At 36.4% G+C, this 25,288-nt stretch overlaps 1 protein-coding gene across 1 annotated transcript in view; it reads right to left on the minus strand.

Moving 5' to 3' along the window:
- Nucleotides 1-25,288, minus strand: part of ADGRB3 (adhesion G protein-coupled receptor B3) — a gene marked incomplete at its 5' end in the record, with an annotated part of 463,681 nt that overhangs the window by 196,902 nt on the left and 241,491 nt on the right. Inside the window, 2 exons of the mRNA XM_084262372.1 lie at nt 5,885-5,960; nt 6,578-6,724. Coding sequence (XP_084118498.1) covers nt 5,885-5,960; nt 6,578-6,724 — 223 coding nt within the window. The remainder of the gene's footprint in view (nt 1-5,884; nt 5,961-6,577; nt 6,725-25,288) is intronic.

Below are 25,288 nucleotides of genomic sequence, written 5' to 3' on the forward strand. Positions count from 1 at the left end.
ACACATACTGATTCTATTCAGGTTTTCTTTTCTTTAGAGAATGACTCTACGTTGCTCAGGAAAACTTATGAATAAGGCATTTTGTTATCTCAAGACAGCGTGGAAGAAGTTATAGTTCAATGTATAAATGTTGTATACATTCCAGAAACTCTACAGATGCTATAGCAGTAATAGCCTGTCGGAGGTACTCCATCCTCAGTCTCACAAAGCTGACCTAAGGAAGTTTCAGGGCCTTTTTGGCTGTACAGCACCTGAAGGAGGGGCTTAGGAATTATGGTTTGAATGGTGAAAGAGAACATTTCAGTGCAGGAAATTACAGCAGGAAAAGTATGGTGGTTGTTTAAGAAACAGGAAAAAAATGTTTGCTACAGCAAAACAATGGATTCTTTCTTTGTTCTTTGTTAAAGGAGAAGTTAAAAACTATATTATAGTATGATGATATGCAATGTATTCCTTTAAAGTGCCCAGGAGATGAATTATATGTAATATATTTTAGATGAGTATTATACCAAGAATCAATTTTCTGTGAACCTAACAATAACATAAATGTGCTTAGGGATGTAAGAGCTATGGAAATGATATTCAGCCTATAGTGCTCAAAATATTTGATATTTCAATATAGGACTTTAAAAAATCCATATGAGAGTACAAGAAAAGTGCAATGCAGCAATGTATGTTAGGAAATCGAATCAGAACAAGCTTATTCACTTGTGCATGCAAAAATAAAAAAGCCAAAACAAACCTTTATTTTTAAAAGGATGAATAAAGTGCTTATATCTTCTTTTCCCTAAACTCATGTTTAAATAATTTTGGCAAAATTCTTTGAATAATATCCATGTACTACTAGAATTAAACACACTGTCCAAAAAGTTCTATATTAATTTAATTGCCAAGTTATCATTTCACACTGTGTTTACAATGCTACTTTTAACACGCTCTATGCGAGTAAAAACAAGAAAAAAAAAGCCCATATGGTAAAATGCAGCTAATTTTTGTGTTTGTGAAATATATTGTGTAGGCTGTCCTAGATAATGAAATCCTCATTTTACTCACAGAACACCTGTGATGCACCAGATGGGGATTCAGTGATTAGGTGCTTTGAAAGGTTTTCCCTAAAGATATACTGAGAAATCTTTTATTTATTTGTTTGTTTATTTTAAAAAGAGAATTTCCTTGTGATGATGCAGAAGCTTGCACACCTTTTAGTGCTGATGTTAAAGAAGGTATGGGACTGTGTGTAACCTTTGTTCTTCTGAAAACTACAAAATGCAAGTGTCACGCAATCAAATACTTTAGTCACCCTAACCTCTGTAAAGCCAGGGACTGAAATCACATGGGAAGTAGTAAAGCTTTCTGGATATTTAACTGCAGACAACAGAAATCACCTCTTTTATCAGGCTGTCAGGTTGTAAATTTTGTGGCCTCTTGGCTCAAGCAAAAGCCCATTTTACTTATTTTACCTTGGTTTATTGTTTTGTTTATCTTTACTCCCGTCTTTAATGTATTTTGTTAACTGTCATTTTATTCAGAACAGTATCGCATAAGATACTTGTCCAGAATGGTTTTTTTTTTTCATTCATACATTGTGTATAGTTACCACACCTCTAAGTATCATATAAAACCTAGATGATGTAGCCTCTGTTCACATTTTTACCATGTTTGCTCCATTGTTATGGGTTTGTACAGCAAGGTTTTGGGAAGGGGGGGCAGTGCTGCAGGGGTGGCTTCTGTGGCTTCTGCTAGAAGCTTATTTTAGGTCTGACAGAGCTAATACCAGCCAGCTTAAGGCCAGACCCGCTGCTGACCAAGGCTGAGCCAATCAACGACAGTGGTAGCGCCTCTGGGATAACAGAGTTAAGAGAGGAAATCAAATCTTGAGCAGCAGCTTTTTGCCGCCAGAGGAAGGAGTGAGGAAGGAGAAAGAGCAGCTCTGCAGAGAAGGACTTAGGGTAGCTGGTGGATGAGAAGCTCGACATGAGCCAACAATGTCTGCTTGCCGCCTAGAGGGCCAACCGCATCCTGGGCTGCATCAAAAGGAGTGTGGCCATCAGGTCGAGGGAGGTGATTCTGCCCCTCTACTTCGCTCTCATGAGACCCCACCTGGAGTATTGTGTCCAGCTCTGGAGTCCTCAACATAAGAAGGACATGGAACTGTTGAAACGGGTCCAGAGAAAGGCCACGAAAATGATTAGAGGTCTGGAGCACCTCTCCTATGAAGAGAGGCTGAGACAGTTGGGGTTGTTCAGCCTGGAGAAGAGAAGGCTCTGGGGAGATCTTACAGTGGCCTTCCAGTACTTGAAAGGAGCCTACAAGAAAGCTGGGGAGGCACTTTTTAGAAGGTCAGGGAGTCATGGGATGTGGAGGAATTATTTGAAATTGGAAGGGTTGGATATTTAGCTTGGATAAGAGGACAAAATTCTTCACCAAGAGGGTGGTGAAGCACTGGAACAGGTTTGCCTAGGGAAGTGGTGGATGCTCCCTCCCTGAAGGTGTTCAAGGCCGGGTTGGATGGGTCCTTGAGCAGCCTGGTCTAGTGAAGGTGTCTCTGCCCATGGCAGGGGGGGTGGAACTAAATGATTTTTAAGGTCTCTTCTATGATTCTATGAAACCTCCATCCAGGGTCAACCCACCACATCTATACAACATGCTATTGTGATGAAGCATTTCACTATGTTCAGCACTAAAATGGTTATCACAATAATGCTTATTGCAGTTAAATTAATAAAAATAATAATTAATAGAAGCCCATGTAAAATGATTATTCATTGAAAAAATAGGGAAACAAAAATAAACCATTTCAAATATACAGAGGTAATTGAAACCTTTAATTCATTCATGCACCTGAATGAAGGTAAATGATAAATCATCCCATCATAAAGATTCCTTTAAGTAGATCTAATTTTTGCAGAGTCTAATAGCTCAACAAATTTACGCTGAACACAGTTGCAGCTTTTTTCCCATTCGGAATTTAATCTGAATGAACATTATAATGGTTTGAATGCATCAAAATGCATTCAATAGTATTTAGTATTTTCATCAATGACATAGATGGTGGGTTTGAGTGCACCGGCATCAAGTTTGCAGATCACACTAAACTTGATGGTGCAGTGGATACACTGGAGGGAAGGGATAACTTTCAGAGGGACCCTGACAGGCTTGAGAAGTAGGTCCTGAGCATGGGTTAAAGCTATCCCAAATATCGGTACAGACTGGGGAATAAAGGGATTGAGAGCAGTCCTCTGGAGAAGGACTTGACGATACTGGTGGATCAAAAATTGGACATGACACAGCAATGTGTGATCACGGACCAGACTGCTAACTGTATTCTGGGCTACATCAAAAGAAGCTTGGCCAGTAGGTCAAGGCAGGTGATTCTGCCACTCCACTCTTGTCAGATCCTACCTGAGGTACTGTATCCAGCTTGAGGGTTTGCAGTACAAGATAGACATGGACCTGTTCGAGCAAGTCCACAGGATGCCAGAGAGATGCTCAGAGGGCTGGAGCACCTCTCCTCTGAAGACAGGCTGAGACAGTTAAAGTTGCTCAGCCTGGAGAAGGGTCCTGAAAGAACATATTATGGCCTTTCAATACTTAAAGGGGGGTTATGAGAAAGACAGAAAAAGTTATTCTACCAAGGCCTACAGTGTCATGACAAGGTGCAATGGTTTTAAACTGAAAGAGGGTAGATTCTGACTGGACATAGGCAAGAAATTTTTAATGACAAGTGTGGTAAGTGGAACAGGTTGCACAGAGAAGCTGTGGATGCTTCCTTCCTGCAAGCGTGCAAGGTCCGGTTGGATGGGGCTTTGAGCAACATGACCTAATGGAAGATGTCCCTGCCCCTGGCAGGTGAGATGGACTTCAATGACCTCTGAAGTTTCCTTCCAACCCATGAGATCAAATTTTGACTGTGACCTTCCTGATGAGGTAAGAGATTTAAGCTGTAGAAGATTCAGTATAACTTCATTAAAAACATTAAAGAATTACAGGGAAGTACTGGGGTGCTATATTCTGAACAAAGAAGAAACCAGAGGTACCTGGAAATACGTGTTACAGTTTTACATCATGGGTTAAATAAAAACTTTTATTCCTTATTCACATACATAAAAGAATGTAATAGTACTTGTTCCCTTTTCTTGGGCAGCTGAGAATACTGAACACACTGAGAGCCAAAGTAGGGTATCTTCGTATTTGAATTTCTAAAGACTTCAGTTGTGAATACACAGATTATTAGACCATTTTGCTTCAGAAGCTCACAAAAACTTTTTACAGAGAAATGGTCACATTTGGTGTGTAAATCAGTAACCAGCTGAATACAGAGCAGACAAAAGCAAAAGGATTTGTAAAGAAAGATGCACTTTCTGTTAGTCTGTAATACTTAAGTTGCTGCACTTTTATATCCCTATTCCTGCTACTTGGGATGCTATTGATTCCAGGAAAAATCTAGTAAGGCCTAAAAATCCTTTTCATCCTTCCTTTTCTAATCGATGAACTAAAGATACTAAAAACCTTTCTATATAAGCAAATATGCAGCATTCAAAGTTAACTCTTGTTTTCTGTAAATTAAAACTATTGATCTATGAGAGCTGAAAAGATGTGGTCATAGATTGTGGCTTACAGTATAAAGGTCTGAAAGGTACATGGCCACCTTGACGCTTTCCTAGGATTGGCATATTGTCTCCAAGGTCTGCCAAGAACGACTACAATAGCCACTTGGCTATTGTTTCTTTGAATATGGGAGAAGAGAACAAAAAGTATTTCTCACAAATGTCTCTTCCTTCCTGGCTAATTTCAGGAACTGGCTCAAGAAATGGAAAGTGCTTAGTGACATTTCAGAAGTGGATGAGCTGTCATTTATACCATGCCTTAAGCATAGACAGCTCTCAACAGTACATTTGAGGCTTCCAGGTGTCTGCCAGGACATGACTGTTTGAACCTGCACTCCACCTCAGATTTCTGTCCTCAACATTGCAGCTACTCACTGCACAAGGCAGTGTAGTGTTTATGGGAAGTGCTTTTTTCTTTTCTTGGGACTAAGGTTTTTTGTTTGTTTTCAAATGGATTTTGGAAAAAACCCTGCTGTTTTCCCATCCTTAGTTTCAAATCCTGAAGTTTTGGTTAAATAGAGTAGGGAAACGTGATCTCGTGGCTTCCTGATTACTTTCCTTTCTAATCAGTGAATTCATTAGCAGCTATTGTGACACATTCTGCAACCATTTCTTTTACCGTAAAAGGATACAAGTAGACCAATGGTATACAGGATCATGTGAAATAAGAGTATTTATTAATGGACCATGACGTGATCTTAAACAGTAATTTGAGAAGAGGGGGTGAAATGTTTATTTCCAAATTGTCTGTTATCAAGTACAGAAAGGAAAATGTGAAACAAGACACCATCCTATTTCTTTATATATGTGTATGGCCTCCATAGCTGACATACCACAGCTGTTCAGGCACATGCATGCCAAAAATGGTTCCTCTCTAGCTCTGCTGTCCCTTCTGTATGCAGCTGATGCTGAAAAAAACCTTGGAAAACTAGCACTAGAGACTTCTGCAGACATCAAGTTATGATGTCATTACTAGATCACTTGTTCTAACTGGACAAAAAGTACATTGAAACACAAGTATGAATGGCCTGAGCATTAATACATGCTAGTGTGAATTACTTCTAATCAAATGTTTCTGTAATTAAACTTAATATGGATGACATAAAATATAAACTAAGCCAATCTGAGTCCAAATGACTGTGTGAAGGAAAGACAAAAAAAGTATATATTTTAAATAATAGGAAAAAAATGCAATAATACCAATATGCATACAGTCTTGTAGTGTAGTTATGATCCCAAAATAGTTTAATTCATATGGTATTTATGAAAATTCTTACCTCAAAGTGGGCAAAATAAGTTCCAAATTTTTGTATAGGACTGCTCCAAGTACAAATACAGTTGATTCATCTAGTTCTGAAAAGAGTAAGGAAAATAATAATTTTAAACTCTCTTTCCCAAACATTCATCAGCATTGAAAACTGTGAATATAATTTTTCCTTGTAGTAGAAATTTTAGTTTAAATAGACCAGAATTATATCCTGGAAATGTGTCATAAAGATGTAGCACTGTCAGGAATATATTAAAAAATCTAGACCACTGAAAACCACATTTAAAAGAAAATCTGCACTGCAACAGTATTTGTAAATTGTGTCTGAAGCCATGGTAGTTTGCCTCCTGAGCATTCGTTGGTAAAAAGGTAAGTGACCTATTGTAATGACCCAATATGTCAGAGTGGAGCATGTTTATGGATTTCAGCAGAGCTGCACTTCAGCTCACCTCATATCACCACAGGTACAATCCTGTGCACAATAACTAAGCCTTGTGCTCTTCAGTGTAGGATTTCTGTAGCAGTTTTGTTCAAGGTGCCAAAACTAAGCTCCATTATTTCCTTCTGGGATAATCTGTAGGTACTGGATTTCTTTTGAAGATGGATAAAATAACCATTTCTGTAGCTTACAGTTGTTCTATAAGAAAAGATTCCTTGTTGCCTTGTTTAACACAAAATTACACAAGTATATGCTTTTTTTTACCTGTTGACATAGGTGTGAAGATATTTTTAGGAATGACAACCCTGTCTTCTGAGTTTCGTGCCCAATCAACCATTCCTTTCCTTCCTTTCATGGGGAAATTGATGTCAGTTAAAACAGATGCAGCAGGAAGCTTCTGAATGCTAGCCACTAGTGAGAGAAATCACAAAATCAAATAAAATTGTGTTTCATACTTTAAAGCATTGTATGATGATAGCAGCAGAGTAATAACAAAAATGTTTAATAACACATTTCAAGTAGAGCAGGAATTTATAGGACATCAATTGGCACAGAAAGTTTAATCTTCTGCTTATTATGCAGTTCTACTACGGATTAATCGTGTGGCATTGATCGTATCATTTGTCAGCCAAATTCTGATTAAGTTTCTTAACAGAGAATATTGAATGTACTGGTTTATACCCTGAAATTCACACATAAGGACATCGTCATTCTTCTGAGCAAATTCTAAAATGATCAAATGTGACAATGAAAGGAAGACGATGCTGCAAATTGCTTTGGGAAACATAACTGCAAGATGCAGCCTAATGAAGCAATATCAGAGCTTTTATCCCCTACACAGGCACAATTTCAAGATAGACCCATTAAGGAGATTCACATATTAAAAGACCTTGTTGTTTCCACACAAATTAGAGTAACGTAGTATAGCATTTGATATCTTTTCCTTGAAAGAATAATCCCCATTCTGAATTCTTAATTATATTTTTTCCATCTAAAAAAACCCCAATCCACCAAACAACATCACTAGTAGATCTGTAACAGATATGGAAAGACAGAAGAAAAAGGTATCAAAGGTAATATAACAGGCAGTTTGGAATTTTGTTTACTCGTTTTTATTTTCCCTCTGTTTTCTAACTTAACTATCATCTGGAAATCAGTTTCAGCTTTGCTGTGAAATCTAAGTATGACTCCATGGCAACACTGTCTGTGCCTAGTAAGACTCAAAGTACTTTTAAGGAACTGACAGGGCTGCAAGTGTTTACGTACACTCAGAAAGATGAGAAACAACACATTTGGAGCACTAGCTCCATTCTTAATATAAGCCATGTTGATAGCCATTTCCTGTGCAATGCTCTCCCTAATCAATTTATGAAGAAGCTAATGTAGTTGGAAGAGTTCGGACACCAGGACTATACTTTGATCTGCATAATGATTTCACTGCAAGGGGGTTAAATATAAAGACAATGCTGGATAGCTGTAAAAACAATCAGAACAGCAAAATTAAAGTAGAAAACCATTAGGTGTCTCATCAGTGGATTTTATTTGAAAGGAAACTGTAACTCAAATCCAGGAGAAGAGGAAAATTAAGAGGTTAACAATATTAATTCTACAAATGTATTCCTTGATAACTGACCCTTAGTTTCAAATTAGACTGGTTATGTATTATAGAACCACATTAGTGAGGTGGTACTTCAGGTTATTTCAGGGTTTCCATTATAAAACTCTCATCACGGATTTCCAATGCTAGTTACAAGGCCCTGAGGGCTGAAATTGGCAAATATATTCCCAGCCCTAAAGGGATCCTTAGTCTTCCGAATTTTCAGGTGGTGTGTGGAGAGAGAGTTCAGGTGTTTCAGAATTACTGGGGCATAACACGGATTGCATGTTTTCACATGCAATCAATGGTAGTTATACAGAATATATTAACATCATAAAAATAGATTTCTCCCCTAGTTTTTAAAATCTAAAAATAATTTTATTTTCTCCATAAATAAAATTAAACTCACAGTTATTTGGTTTTCAAAATTAAATACACCCTGTATAGGACAATATTGAGGTTTTTATTTGCACGGTATTTCTCTGTGTATCTATGTATCTATCTAATCACCTAGTAAAGCCTTAATATTTTATCCACCTTTCAGATGACAGTTCCCTTTATTGAAATAGGAAATCAATGTTATTCAATGGAATTCACTCCGCAAAGCAGAAAACCACTTTAGGACTGGATAAATGGTGAGGGTCCAAGATAGTACCGCTCCAGACAGTGTCTATCTCTGTATTTTAAATAAGGCCATTCATCATGGTAAATAAGCACTACTTAGAATCCCAGATTCCAAAATATTTGTTGATATTTAGGTGATGAATAACACAAAACCTAAACATAAAACCTAAATATTTGTCTCATGGCTTATATGCAATAAATATATTTTCTTTTATATTGGGCAATGTAGGTCTCTACCAACTTGAAGTGATTCAATGATTCTACATATTTCCACTCGTGGTTCAGAGAAGATTTTCTATTCGCAATCTAACAAGAGTGTCTATTTAATTTCATACAAAAAAACAACCTTAACATCCTGGAGATTTTGGATCTCTGTATAGACAGAGAGAGTACACACAAAACCCAGTAATTGAAACATTTTCCAGAATGCCTGCTCCATGTCCTGCAAAGTCTACCTCTTAAAGTTCCACACAGATTATTATTAGTTCTGTCTGTCAACATGGCCAGGTGGATAGATGAAACAGTTATCAACTCTGCAGTGCCACAGGTATTTTATTTTTTTAAAAAATCTAATATTCTTATTAAATATTAGTCTACAATTTATTTCAAAGAAATCCTCGAGCATGACCAGCTGTATTTCTATTGTGAAATGTAGCTTTGTTGTTCTCTAACTCAGTTTTAATCAGCAGCGTGAAATGATTATTTACTGTGAGCATGAAATTCAACAGGCCTTTTAGAGGAGACTGTGTATAATTCAGGTGCTGGGCCCTTCACATGTCAGAAACTCAAATGTCATTTTCTTATACATAGACAATAAGACAGAATTACATGCTATTCACTCTGTGCTTTATTGTATCCTTGTTATGTTAAAGGTGTATTAAAAAATGATGCTCCAAATACTGGAACCCAAATTATTAAATTCTGCAACTGCCACACAAGCAATTTGTCTTCTAATTTGGAAAGAAAACAGAAGTTGCATATTAAAAAAAAAAACAACAAAAATCAAACCACTCCTGAACTCAAGACATAACACTAGCCAATGAGGACATTTACAAGCACTGTGGCAGAAGTATCTTAGCTTCTTTATGCATGCACAGAAATCATATAATGTTGGCAAGTAACCAGCCTGGCCACTCCTCAGATCATTCTTATAGTCTGTACATGCTCTACTGTAGACACAATTAATTAAAACTTTTCCAATATGGAAAATTGTCATTGTTATTTATTTGTATTATGGAAATTTCTATGCTATTTCAAGTTATTAAAAAAAAACAAACAAAACCCCCACCCAACAAACCAAGACATAGACCCTGCATTGATTTGGAAAAATTCTTTGATTTTGACTTTAACCATCACGAATCTGAAACGATAAAGCAACCCAGAGGGCATTAGGTGGGAAAAAGCTTGGAGATAGGAAGTCTGAATATACAGAAATATGTTCAGGGTGCAGAATATGTTGCATTCTTTCATCCTCTGAACAGCCTTTCTCGTGGCTTTCAATTACAATTTTAATGAGATTCCCAAATGTTAAAAAAAAAAAAAAAAAAAAAAAAAGTAGAAAAAAGAATGTCATCCATGGTACTGGACTGTATTCAACATCGGAAGAATGCAGGAGGCTGAATATAACCTTTTTTCATCCACGAATAAAGGTTATAAATGACACCATCATAGTTCTGAACCTTTCAGGTGAAATTCAAATGCCCCAGATGGAAGCTGTAAGCTGGTACACAGCAGAAACAGCCCTTCTTTTCAGAATTTGTTGAGCATTCTTTTGATGCACACTGGTATAAATTACAGCAGTTCAATTACACTTAAGAACACATACATATTTGATGACTCCATAATAATTATTGATTCAGAAAAATCTATTTAAGTAGTCTAGTCTAATCAATTTAGTGATTGCTTTGACCGCTAATGGATTAATTTTAATATCCTTTACAAATGCATCTCATTTTGTTTTTATTTCATTTTCATGCTGCAGTTGCAGACAACTTCTTCAGTACCTGTCTACTGAAAATTTCAGAACTGGCAACTACTAAGTTCTTACCTGCTGAGTAAAATAAAATATCTTTGGAAGTGATTAACTCCAAACTGATAGTAATGGAGAATTTTGCACATCTATCCAGATGAGTTGATTACACAGAGTAGTATGGGAAGTTATTTAAAGAAGTTATTTGGAGCAGCATAAAAGTTTAATTAATGTGTCAAGAAAACTCTGAGTCAAATAAGGGCTGTGTAGTTCTTGTGTGTTAGTCCTTGTAGATCATGGACTAGAACAGAAAAAATTAAATGTATGGCTAGTATCCCTATGACCCAGAATGAGTTATAAGCTGCATACATAGTGCAACTTCTAGTAGCTATCTGACTGATCTGAGTTGCTGAATAAAAGATAGAGCAACCAAATAAGTGGCATGAATCATCTTCCTCTTCACTTTATTATCCACCCATTAGCCTCCTGTGTTGAACAAAAACTGGTAAGATTTCAGAACCGTCCCCTTGAATAGTATTAACCACTTTAGAACAGGAAATAAGATACAATGAAAGACATGACAGAAAAAATGGCTGTATGTTTCCTCATGGCCAAAATTCAATTTCAGCTCTTACAGTACAGATTTAGGTTTTAAAATTACAGTGCAAGCCAAATCAAACAGACGATCTCTATCCTTATCAAAGACTGAACCAAAAACTTCAGAGAAGATGCTCAAAATCTGAGCCTGAATTTCCCAGAGAAGATACACTACTGATTCTGATTTTCCTTTCTCATAAGAGGTAACATTCTGGGTTTGTTGTGCTTTACAGCACAGTAACTGTGTTGATCCCTAATTTACAATCATTTAAGATACAGAGGAATGGGAATTATTTGTTTTAAAAGGCATTAGTGCCTTGACGGCATTGAAAACCCGGATACAGAAATCTATGGGATTAGCATAAGATGTCAGCTTCTGCTTAACCCTCACTGTCAAAACAAGAAAGCAGAACTCTGAATTTGATTGAATTTCAGTCCCAGACAACAGAGAATGGCTATGCATATTAGCAACATCATTTGCTCTTTTCCTGTCCTCTTTTGACTTGTCCATTGACAGCACACTAGACATATATTATTCAGCGTTTAGTAAACTTGAGTTCATCATGCAACAGGTTTGATTTTTCAGACAGAAGATATTAAACTGCCCCTCTGGGACAGCTACTGCTAAATGTATTTCTGGGCAAACCAGTAATGAATAAAATTGCTGCTGTCACATGTACAGAATTAAGAATACAAAAGGATTTTTTGTTAAAATTCAGAAGAGTGAATATTTCTGCAAACACCTCTCTTGCAAAGATCCAATTAAAATCATCTTTATGCAGTTAAGATTTATTGTAAAAAATGTTGGGGTTTTTTATAGAATAAATAAGCCTATTTAAGTCAGCTCATGCTGGATACCTGGGGAATAAAGTCTTGCCTAGCTCATCACCAAAGAACAAGGTGGACATATTGAATATGATACTTGTAACAGATATGTTCTATCTACTTAAGCTCCCTCATTTTAAAGACAATCTCAAACAAAAACAAATGGTGAAACCCTGTTTTCAAGGAGATCAAATTGTGAGCCTTCAGATTTGCTCTGCATCTGAGAAGGCTTAACAATCTCCTTTAAAATCAGTACAAAGATAAATCCACCTCTTACCACTCATAAGATTATGTATAAAAGAAGGATGGTGGTGAAGTGACATCCTCTTATAAGAATATAAGAAGAACAATCAGGTAATTTTCCTTCTGCAAATAATAGTAATGAAATCCTGCAGTGAACCAGCACCAAAAAGCACTCAGAAATACATTCCCAAGAAATTATAACTTAACAGATCTACTAGTTCTGTGACTAGATGCCTTCTTAAATTCAAACCTTGTTATGCCCTACTGTTCCATGGACAGGCAAGAGAGGGAGGTCCCTGGAAGCTTGCTCTGTACTTGCACCCCTGAAGTGCATCAGCCCACAGCAGCTGCCCTCTGGCTAGTCAAGCTTTCGTCAGCAAGACTCACTACTGGTATAGGCAGAAGTAGAAGTAGGCATTTCATAGATGTTTTCATTAATCAGGCATGAGTTCTACATGAGTTCTTCCTTTCATGTCAAGTAATCTGCTCCTTAAATGGGCTCACTGTTTAGAAGTTAAGAATAATGTTTTAGATTAATCATGAAGCTATTTTAACAGCGATCACTGAATATTTCCCTTCTGTATCCCATAGGCAATGCAATGGGGAAGAGAAGTATCTGTTACCCTTTTGGTTGTAAAATAATACACTAATCAGTGATAAGAATTTTTGGGAATTAGTGAACTCATTTCTATTCTGAGCTCAAGCCACTGAAATTCTTTAAACAATATGGAGAATAAGTAAACACACAGTCAAATAACTATGATGTCTTAATATGCTCCCAAGAGCTTGGACAAAATGGCAGCAGCATGCCACCATATCAATAATATGACCAGTATAATTCTCAAGATGAGTTAGACAGCAGCATGGCTTCAGACAGTAATCAGGATGCATGTAACAAAACCTCAGATCTCTTCTCCTACTTATGTAATTTAAGAAAAATTAGGACTTCATAGGCAGAGGCAAGTGCTTCACTTTGGTTTTGTGTACTTTTGTTGTTTAGTAACAAATTCTGCATTTCAGGAACCACTTGGGATTTGTTTTTTCAAAGACTCATGAAAAATCCCACATGCATACACATTCGCTTGAGTAGTTTCTGATTGCACATTTGTTAAGATAAAAAAATCTATCTTGATAAAATTAAAATAGGTGAATCATAAGATTACAGTTTTTCTTTTTCCAAACCTTTCCTTTTTCCAGGTATGGAAATAAAATCACAAAATAAAAACCTAAAAGCTCAAACAATGTATAGAGCATTAAGAATTTCTGTTACGGATGATAAATCCGTCTTAAAATAATATTATGGAACCTTAAAAATTACTCCCTGAGAAAGAGTTACCGTATATATATATGGCTACGGCATCATAGAATTTGGCCATCTTCAAGATGCTACTTGAACAAAAAAACCTTAGCATTTTTATAATTTTTAATTATTGTTACAGTTTGCTTACTATTAATGCACAATTAAGATCAACAGAGCTTTTTGCAGCTCACCAATGTGGAAGGTAAAGAACAAAATCACTTTTAAAATTGCAGATACGAATCATGAGTTTAAAGAAAACCCAGTTAAACTAGAGAAGATGTAAGGAATTTTTGTGAGGAGTTATAAGAATATGTGTTCTCATGCTTCCTGAAATATGCTTTTTCTTCAGAACAATGGTTTAAACAAAAACATGGTAGGAGGCTGTACTTCATCAACAAGAAGACAATTCATTCATCAGGAAGTGATATTGAAGAAGATGAAGACACGAACAAAGAGACCTAGAGCCTCATCCAAGGTACTTTGCGTTTCTGAAAGAACTTTATTTTTTCCATTCCTCTTAGTATTGCTGTGCACTCAAGATACTAAGGCTAAGGTCTCACTTAGCAACTCTTGCCTTGTCATAAAGTACTTCTGAAGGAAAATAAAGACTCAGCATAAAGCAAGACAGAAGATGGAGGCTGATGTATGAGTGGAATGAGTTGGCATTTAAATACATGAGTTTTAATGCTACAAACATAGAGGTGAAAACCATAGTAATACTGAGGTGGCAAGGCTACCTGGAACACTATTTTAGATTGACTGAGTGGGGAAGGTGCAGAAACAAGCATGTTTTGATCACAAAGTTGCCTGGTAAAAGTGTCTGTGCTGGTGATTCCAGCTGATAACAAGAGAAAAAGAGAGTGAGACGAAAGGTAATGTTAAGGTAGTGAGCTCCAAAGATAGGAATGGTGATGGCTATCACTGGAGAAAAAAATAAACCTGAGAGAGGGAGATCATATATATTTTTATTTATCAAGTTTACTGATGACTGAATATCCACTAAGAACTATTAAAATGATATTAAAAGACAGAGACAACTTGACAGAGGAAAAGAGATCAGTAAGGGGGAAAACAGACATAAAAATCATTAGTAGGGAATTGATAAAAATATTCTCTCAACATTACATTGCTTGGTGTGATAAAGAGCAAAGTTGGAACGACTGCTTCCCCAAATTAGTAAACTGAAGCAAAGGAAAAACAGCCATTTTCTTATCTCTAGGGAAATAAGAACTAAATCCTATCATTCAGAAATCTAGAAAGATGTGACCTAAGATATGCAGGATATTGAAAGGTCATATAATTTTCAGGCATGGAGGGAGAAGATTTCATGTATAAAAGCCACACAGTGAGGAAGCACAATGAAGCATGCAAACCAATATGTTTCTAATCACAGCGTTTTGTAGGAGACTAGAAACAGATCTCTATTGCATTTTATTATCAACAAAATTTTTTAATCATATGAAACAGATTCTTGAAGAACTTTCAGAGTCAACCAGAAACAAAGTAAAACAGAGAGAACTGTGAATCAGTCTGGCATTCAATCCTGCATCATTAATAATATGGAAGTGGCTAGTGAAACCTAAATAATAGATCCAGACTAAAGCCATATCCTGCCAAACAGTAGATATGGAGAAAATGCTTGCAGACAGCCCTCATTTTTACAGACATTTACCAGACATGTACAAATTTCTCCATGTGCCTTCCCAGAATTGTTCCAATCAAAGCATCTCAGTGCTTTCTTTATATTTTAGCTCAAATAAAATTGAGAAATTAGACAGATTAGTACACAAGCTCCTCAGAAAACTCAAGCTGTAGCTATGCTTACTGACCAGACTGGTCCCCTCATTAAAGGCATCTGAAGTTGCCTTTGCCTTGCCTTGCCTTGCCTTGCCCTGTCCTGCCCTGCCCCACCTAGCAGTCTAACACTGCCTATTAAACTATTGATCTAACGTTTTGAGCACTTGAATTAGGAAGGTCTGTGTGAAATCAGGTCCCTCTCTGAAGAGGGGATCCCCACATGAAGGAATTACAAACCACAACTTCCTCAGCTTGGATGAGAATATCCATCAGGATTCAGGGCTATCACTCAAAACCTGAACTGTTCAGGAGGAAAAGTAGGACCAAACCCATTTCTGAATACCTATTTGACAACAGGCGCAATACATAAACATAGGGTTCAGAAGAAACTCAGGTTTGCTTAATTCATCTCAGATAAATAAGAGGTGACTGAAATTAGTGCTTTGCTAAATTCTTGACTTTACTTACTTAAGAGACAGAGAGAATTCAGTCATAAGCTTAGCATTTTCTGGTCAGCACCAAATTACTTCTCTAGTGGATATCTTCCATTCTGAGCTTTGTGTTAAACCTGGACAGCACGCTGTCTCACGTCAGTGTACCCTCATCACACACAGGCTCTAGAGCTTTAGCTACTCATGCTCGAAATGCAACTTTGTAACTTAGATCAGTCTACTGTGAAAAGGGTGGTGAGCAGTGAAGGTCCGTGCCGCTTCACTCAGGAAATACACTTACGCTAAATGAGCCCTGACTTTGGAAGGCCATATATTTTGGTTATCTGAACATTGACCTGTGGATTTGGTGTCAAGATAAAGCAACCTTGGACCTCCCTTTTCATTAGAGTCTTGCTGGAGACTAACGGACTAACCTGAATGCCACCACTGAAACAGACCCTGACCCTGATGCTGTGGCTTGACTTCCTGGTTTGACGTTACATCTGGATTTGTCTACTAATCTGAAATATGAGTTGCACCTGGCTACCATCGCAGACCTGTGGTCTTTATGATTTGGTGCTGTGGGACCTCGCCTTTGCCAGCAAGGTCACTGTGCGTGGGTGCCCTACTGTCTCCTGATTTCCCTCACTGAGCAGCTCACATTTGCTTCTCTCTGAACCCAGCACCTGATAATCAGGTGATGTAACATCAACCTGGTAAATGCCTTCAAGACAGGCTTGAGCAGAGTCATAAAGAAAATCTGAATCAGAACTGTGAGAAACACAGGTCTCCTGTGTCTCAGTTTCATGTTCAAGCCATGATTCTAACCTTCCTCACAGGAATTCATAACTAGATCTTTGTTTTCTGAAGGCATGTCTAATTCATCTTGAATGTTCTCCATGGAGGAGATAAAATAGATTAAGATTTGCTTAAGGGATTGTAAAAAGTTGTCCTGGGGCACTGTGAAATCTAATTGTCAGGATAATGCACACATGCTTTATTTAGATTGTTTACATCATGCATGGCACTATGAAAACTCAGTACCTCAGTGGGACATATAGACACTATCCAATATAAGTAGTAAGTAACGCTAATTAGACTGAGTTTGATTTATTTGTTCACATTGCTGTATTCTAAATTAACTTTAATAACTCAGGAGAAATATCTCAAGAGTTATTATGATCATTTCACTAAAACAACTGCACAATGAGGAGATGCTTTAAAAACATCTAAATAGAAAATTGGGCCTATTAAGAATGACAGAGCTTGGTTATTATGAGCTGTTATAATGCAATCACATGAATCACTATGGCATGTGGACCTTGTGCTCAGCTCTCATTATCCAATTCTGGTCATCCCATCTTCAGCATCCACGCTTCTTCCCTCCCACTCCCTCCAAACATGAGGTTTTTCATGTTTATCAAAGATGTGGGAAGAGGACTCAAAAAGATCCAAGCAGCTAAGAAAGGAATGAAAACCAAGAGTCAACTAGGCAGTTAAGTCAAATGTTATACCAATACCGTTCCTGTTGTTTAAATTCAGGTGCCTTACATGTCCATTAATTTTAAGAGCAGCTGACAGAGAAAGATAGAGATGCCTAAATAGGGATGCTTGAGTTGCCTTCTCAAGTTTTTTAAAAGTCATCTGAATTTTGTACATATTGCAGAGTGATCTTAAATTGTATTTTAGGAACACTAGATTAATCCTTGCCAGTGATCAAGTACATAAAATCCAAGCACATTATTCTTGAGCTCAGTGCCTAAGATAATCGTACAATCTGGTCAAAATATTTAACACAATATATCACATAGCATTATACTTGTAGTGGATAGGCTTATAATTCTTAAAAAGTCTATTTGGATTCAGAGCGACTTTTTAGATGCCCTTACAGTGCCTTCAGTTTTGCTTTTACATGCAGTAGAGTACTACTACTTTGGACAGCTAATCTGTAGACACTACTGTGAATAATTTTCTCTGGTTTTCCTGAGGCATGACAGATGTCATCAGAAGGAGCCATCACCACGCCTGGCTCTGCAACATTTGCATTACTAACATAAACACCTGATATGACTCTGCTGCCTCTTTGGCACTACATCATACCTGCAAACCATTTTTTGCTACAGCTATTCCAGTACAAAATTTGGGTTTATTGCTATTGTTACTTCTGTAGCTTCTCCTGCCATTCCTTGCAGTATGTTAATGAAATATATATTCAGAGTAGGAGTCCCCCAAATGAAACTATACCGCTCTGGCTAACTACCCCTCATTTCCTGGAAATCTTGCCTGCAGATAGAAGCTCTATAAAGTTAAAATTCAATTCTGCAATGTGCATTACTCCAGATTATTTGTTTATGTGATTTAATTTAAAAAAAACCGTGGTGGATTCTTTATAAATGCAGTATCATGAACATAAAATATGGAAATAAGAAGCAGGGATGGAATTTTTGTTTTCTACTGAACTATAGTTTTTGGAACCCAACAACACAACACAATTACATCAATTAATTTCCTGTACCTGAAAACACCAACACAGAGTGACTGAATTTACTTGCCAGAGACTCAATTAATTTACTGAAAATTTCTGTAAATTCTGTTTGAAAATAACCTATACTTTTATTCTCACAAAATCATTCAGCATCAAGTATTTCTGATGCTGAAAATAATAATTTATAATAAAAATAACAAAACCCAGTTTTGTTACTACTTCCATTCCATATTTGGGATAACTGTCAATACCTCCACTGTCAGACCTGCGAGATAGGTAGAAAAAAAAATTAATTCTTGTGTTCCAATAGTATTTACAATTTAAAAATTATAATCCACAGTCAAGGTGGCTTTCCTAGTACAAATCATTCCCTGGAGACCTGGACAATCAAAAAGTGCCATTTTATATTAGCCTTTTCCTCACACCATATCCTGATTATAACATTGTTACCCAACAAACAGCATTTTACAGGATGCTGGAAAGAAAATTGATTTCTTTCCCTTCAGTTATTTTCCTTTCTGTTTGGTGTAGCTTTTACAGTCATACTGGGTTTTTTATAGAAAATTTTTGATATACTAAATGGGTTTTCTGTCCCCAATCCCAAAACATCTAAATGGTGCTTTATTGGAAACCAAACTAACAGCACTCTGGTGGCAAACATTCATAACAAAATTTCTAAATTGAACGAAAGAGGAACAAAGTTATGGGTCAGTGTATGGATGCTCAGTTATCTGATATTTCAAAACAGTAACTTGCAGAAGCAAAGATATGCACAGAATAATCTGGACCCATCTTGATATGAACAGTGGCTATTAATTAACTCTTGATGATTTAAGCATTTGATTTTTACAGTTACACTAGCTTTATTGCAAAGGGACATTTGAATAGTAATGAAGCATTTTCAAAAGGTGCTCAGTGTCGTCACTCAGTAAATGAGACTTTCAGTTCATGTGCTGAGAGAACATACTAGTTACACTGCTTTGGAGCAAGAAATTAATTGGACATAGAAGAAATTTTTTCCCAAAAGTCACACCAACATTCACATAAACATTAAAAATTGAACTGATGAGAATTTAACATAAGCAATATTAGAAGCAAAATCAGTTAAGTGAAACAGCTACTTTAATCACATTAACAGGAATAAACAAATTTTATTATTCAAGAGAGGTATATAACACTGGACATTATATACAAGATAGGAGAAGAGGGGAATGGAAACCCTTAAACAAAACCTGCAAGTATGTATAATAAGTAATTTCTTGGGCTTTTTAATAATGACAACTATATTTAGGTTATGTTTATGGAATTTTTATATTATGCCTTCCTTAATTTTTAGTTTTTTCTGTCACAGATTAAAGTAATCCTGGGCCCAAATGATTAAATTGAGAACAAAGAAACCTCACTGGAACAGTAACTTGACCTTGCTTTTCTTACATTCTTGAGAAAACCCTACCCATCAACCAAAGAATTGTTTTTTTCCTTAAGACCAAACCTCAATATACAATAGACTTGATCTGAATGAAAAAATCTTACACTGAGTCCTATCACCAAGAGGTTCAAATGCTGGAAAAAAACAAATATTGTTTTGGCTGTTTGGCAATTCTTAGCTTATCAGACAGTCTGTGATAACTGTCCACCACAGCTGGGAGGTAACAAAACTATTTAATCTGTTTTAATGGAAGGTTTGGCTTTATTCCAGTGAAGCACTGAATCTAAAAACCCCCAAAAGCCAAACTTAAAATAAATACAAATCACAGGTTGTACAATCCCATTTCATGCCCAGCTATAGCTAGGAGAAACTTTAAACACTGCTAAAACCAGTGACAGTGCAGGTTAATGTGAGCACAGACAATGCTGAGTGACAGGTAAAATTTTGGATCCAGCAGCTGGTTCTATCAATAGAAATGATATCCATAAAAAGCCTATAGAAAGCACATGTGTGACTCACTAGACAGAGACTCCTTCAGACCATACATTAAAAAGCTCATGAACAAATATGCTGTTAGATAATTTAAAGATTAACAAAATTAGGAATAGAAGAAAATATTCTAAGAAATGCTTATAAGAAGGAAAAATGGGCAAATTCCTACAGCCACTTGCCTCCTTATTTTCCAAGCTTCAAAAGAAAATTCCCAAATGCATGCTTCAAGTACATTCAAAGAACAAACACATATATTCAGCAAACTGCCTCTAATACCTTGTCAAATAAAATGATAAACTGTATAAACATAAACACTTCAAATTCCTCCGAACTCTGCTGTTGAATACAGTAAGTGAACTAGTGCCATGTTTGAATGTGTAACTCTATTGATGTGCAGTCTCTATCATTTCAGTTTACGAGAGGTTTGGATATCTATAATTTTAACTTCTGAAAATTATTTCTAAGTAGAACCAGGAATGTAAAATAGATGATGCGGTATAAAATCACCAGCCATGTTTTCCAGCAGTGGAACTATTCATCCAAGAAACAGGTATAAGTTCAATTTGGCAATGTGAAATGACAGTCATTTTGCAGAAATTAACTTTTCTTTGTGCATTGTTGACTGTGAATGGAGACCATTATTTTTCATTGCCTAGATAGTGATGCAATTTTCAAAGCTAAATGAGCATTAAAAACATTCATTCTATCTTTTTGCTATGAACAATCTAAGATACCTAATGGCAAAATGAGACATTCCCTTTAATCTTAATGAACATATTGTACCCTCTTGAGGTAAAAATGAGAAAGGAGGGGGTAAGCCTGCTGTATTTGTCATAAATGTTTCCCTCGGAATCAGGAGAAGTCTTGTATGTGCAGATGCTGCAGCCTGCGTGACAGCCAGTCCCTGAAGATCCAATCATCCTGATGACTATCCCACAGTTTCTTCCCCTTCGGCAGGCCAGTCACTTTTCATTCCCCTGCTTTATTGGAGATGAGATTTTGGTGCCAATATAGGGAGGAAATATGTTTTACCAAAGGGCACACTTTATACATATATGAATGTGTTTCCAAGTATTTGCCTTTGAGATCAGCTCACTTTCTAGCTATGCCGCTCTACAATAGGACCAGAGATGGGATTTTCTGGACATTACTATATTAATACACTATTTTCCTATAGATGTACTTGAAATCTCCTCCTTTCAAGATACTGAGTAATGGAAAATACTATGAGGTCATAAGATTTTAATAGCAATGTATTACAAAAAGTGGCATATAACTAACACTGCTATTAACGACTGTAATTGGCACTAAAAGTGGAAGACACTATAAGTTAGAAAAAAATGCCATGAAATAATAGTCATTAAAGAACAGTATGAACAGTAATTCATGCAATGAGATAGATATCTTTTCTATTAGACCACCTCCCAAACTATATTCTTAGAAGATTTACAGAAGAATGCTGCCTATGACATCTATGGGGAGAGTGTTTGTTAAAATGAGGAAAAAATAACCACAACACTAAGTTATTTGGCACCACTGCTGGGCATTCTAAGCATTTGTGCTCCTTGGATTTAGTACCATTCAAACACTGAAGGCTGTAGCACATATTTTGAGTGACAAAATGTTTTTTCTTCCCACTGTAAAGGAGATCTAGACAAAGGAAAAAAAACACCCAAAAACCAACAACAACAAAACCCACCTCTTTTACAAAGTTCCTCCTGAAATTTTCAAAAGTGGGAAAAAGCTATATTCACCCATAGAAAAATCCCTTGATTTATATCACAAACCTTATCAAAGACCCTTTATCTCAGCCTTGAAACAGAGCAGCAAATAAGGTCTTAAAAAGTCATAGCTGAAGTCAAGGGAAAACAAAACAAAAGCCATGAAATGAGTGAATTTACGGGTTAAGAAATCAAAAGACACAAAACCACAAAAGATGCTTCAAAACTGTCAGTCTCTGTTCTTGATTTTAGCAAACCCAGCACATAGATCCTTTTGAATGCTTTGAACTGATCTTACTGACACGGTTAGATCTGGTACCGTTATACAATCTGACCTTAACAGAATTGTGGAGATACACACAGTATCTTTGGTCCATATACTGAAGTGTAACCCTTCATATTAAAAGAAAAAAAAAATATCTAAAAATTACACAGGCACAAACAGAATTATATCTTCATATGTTTACCTGGCTTTGAAGTTGATCTCAACAATATCTTGTATTTTCACTGCCAAAGTAATTATTTACTGTGAAGATACTTTTCTCTGATATTAAGAATCCAGTAACACCCTCATGAAGCTGACTTGAAAAATGAAAAAAATGATCCACTTTTCAGTTTGTTACCTCAATTGTTATGTTATTTACAGGTCTGCAGTTTGAAAGAGGTAAATCAGTACTGCTTTCTGGAATTAAAACCTATAGTCATCCCTGAGGAAAACATGCACATTTTCAACACAGCAGGTTGATTTGTCTAATACTCTAGATAGAAGTTATTTCACTCCCTTTTCTGTTTTTATTGTTGTTGTTTCTTTTCTGGTTTTGGTTGGGGGTTTGTTTTGGTTTGGGTTTGTTGTGGGGTTTTTTTTGTGGACTTGATTATTTATTTGTTTATTAATTTCCTGGAAAGCCAGAAAATAAAAACAAATGTTGGTAGCTGGTATGTCACGACCTCAGGTTGGTATAAACCATCCCCCCTCCACATTCACGATGGAGCTCATTTTGGGGCAATAGACCTCTCTCTGACACACTGGAAGTAACATGAAGAGTTAAGAGCTGTCTCTTGTCTTTGTAAGTAATATTGTCTGTGGACTCCAAATTCTCAGATAGGAAATCAGTCTATTTCCACTGACTTTTGCTAGCTTTTACCAGCTGAAAGTATATTATTATTATTCCTTGGTTTTGACTAATTTATATTTTTTGAGTTTTTACTTTAATTCTATTAAATTTTCCTTCTTTCATTTTCAATAGTGAGTAAGAAAACCCCGTAGAATTTATTAAAACTTTGCTATTTTCAGTACTTAGGCAAAATTTCTCTAGCTGACCACCTCAAGCCTACGTTCCACCAGATGATGGCTGGCTGTTCTTGCAGTGACTGCCTTACAGGGACTCAAAATCCCAGAATTATATCATCAAACTGTGCAGAATTGCATCTTGTTATTGGACTGGTACTCTGGTGCTTCCCTTGTTTAAGGGGAGGATTATATTGTCTGGAGTATCTTGACTCTATACTTCACTGAATACTACTGCTGCCTTTTGGCACTAACTTGATAGAAAATGATAATACTCTTTTGGGTGCGCATTTACTCCATTAAGTCAAAGTTACCACCCCAGACTCTTAATTTTTATCCCCTTAAGCTTCATTTTACCCATAAATTGTTGGGAGTCACCTAAAGATGCAGCTGTCTGATACAAAAGAGTAAATAAACTCGGATATTTAAATTCTCAGGGCAACACTTAAGTGCACCTGTTAAAAAATGGCTTGTCATAAACCAGATGATTCCTTTAGAAAACACCAGCTTTTTATTGCTCATGTGAAAAGGGGCCTATAAACAGAATGATTCAGAAAAGAGTTTATAGAGACAGAAATTTAGGACTGAAACAAGATTCTAAGATACATATATACTTGAATGCTGTAAAAAGTTATTTCCAGAAATGAGCTGCAGACATAGCTTTCTGTTACTGTTGAAGGCATTTTTTTTTTAATTAGATTTAAGGCTTGATGTCAGCATGTTTTAGAGTTTCCATTTCTTTAAAACATTTTACTTCACTTTGTCTTAATATAAGGTAGCACAGAGAAACACATTAGACTGTTTCCTATAGCACCCCTTTACAATATACTGAATGGTTAATTTATTTAGTTTTACCTTTACAGATAATTAATAAATTGTATATACAAAACTAACTACTGAACCATGATGATTACTTGGAATATAGCCATAGAATTAAGTTATATTTTTATCCACATTAGTGAAGATTGTTTAATAAAGATTCATATAGACATTCTCTTGATATTAGCGATTTCTAATCTCAGGACTACTGAGTATGCAGCTTTAGAAAAGAGATAAAAAACCCAACTGTTTTATGTACTGTTCACAGCTAAGTTTTCAGGTAATGTGAGTCATTTAATAAACGTATTTCGTATTGAGAAAGAAATACAAGCTCTCGATTGTATCAGGCACTAAATCAGATGCTGCAATGAGTAGACCTTCAAAGTGTGCACTAGGTTTTTCCCCTTCAATTAGTGGAGAAAGCTTGAGTCTTCAGAAAGCCAACATATTGATCTGATCAAGGAATTTCTGAGGCTGGTGTGAAGGAAATGATATGAATATTTATGGCGCAGAGGTATATAATGGTATAAACAATAGCAAATTGACCTTTCTCTCTAGTTTTTCTTTTTTTTTTGTCTATTTTTCTCTGAAAATGATCTCTTCTGGTAAAGATAGTTGCCTATTGTTTGAGCAAATGAAGAACAGGAATACAGAAGAGTTACAATGGCTGTTTATGACTCTTGGGAGTAGAACAATTTTTGGATGAGTGAAGAAAGAAACATGACAGATACCTGTTTTATGTAACAGTGTATCTGTTCAACCAATAGCGTACAGATTTGGGGTAGGAAACACTGGCTGTCTACGCCTGAGTTTGAAATAGGATTAGGACCAGGAGCCATGAATAAAAAGAAAAGGGGGCAGAAGGCAGAACTTATAACTGCTGACTGCCATGCTTGCCATCCAAGAATAGAGTGTGACCAGCTATGCACCATAGTATAATGAGAACACCATTAATCATGCCTACCAGATCTGGTTTCTCACCTGCACTGTTCGCTGAACCATGTTTTGACATTGTTTGTACAGTTTCCAGGAATTAAACCCTATGGACAACTCAAGCTTGCAGTGGAGGGTGTCCCTGTCCATGGTAGGGGGTTTGGAACTTTAGATCTTTTGGAAATGGATCTTTGATGTCTCTTTAGCTGAAACTGTTCCTTTCTGATTCATGTTGACAGACACAGTCATAAAAGCCAGATCCTAGCCAGAAGTGGGAGTACTGATTCTTGGGCTCTTTTGAGAAGAAATGGGATATTAGGCAATAGAAACTGGCAAAAGTCCAAATAGCAAACAATAAAATACAAGAAAAGATTGTTAGCTAAATATTGGTAACTTTGGAGTATATTTTACTAGTTATTCAAAAG

Source organism: Gallinula chloropus (assembly GCF_964237585.1).
Source record: "Gallinula chloropus genome assembly, chromosome: 3".
In the NCBI taxonomy this organism is placed as follows: domain Eukaryota; kingdom Metazoa; phylum Chordata; class Aves; order Gruiformes; family Rallidae; genus Gallinula; species Gallinula chloropus.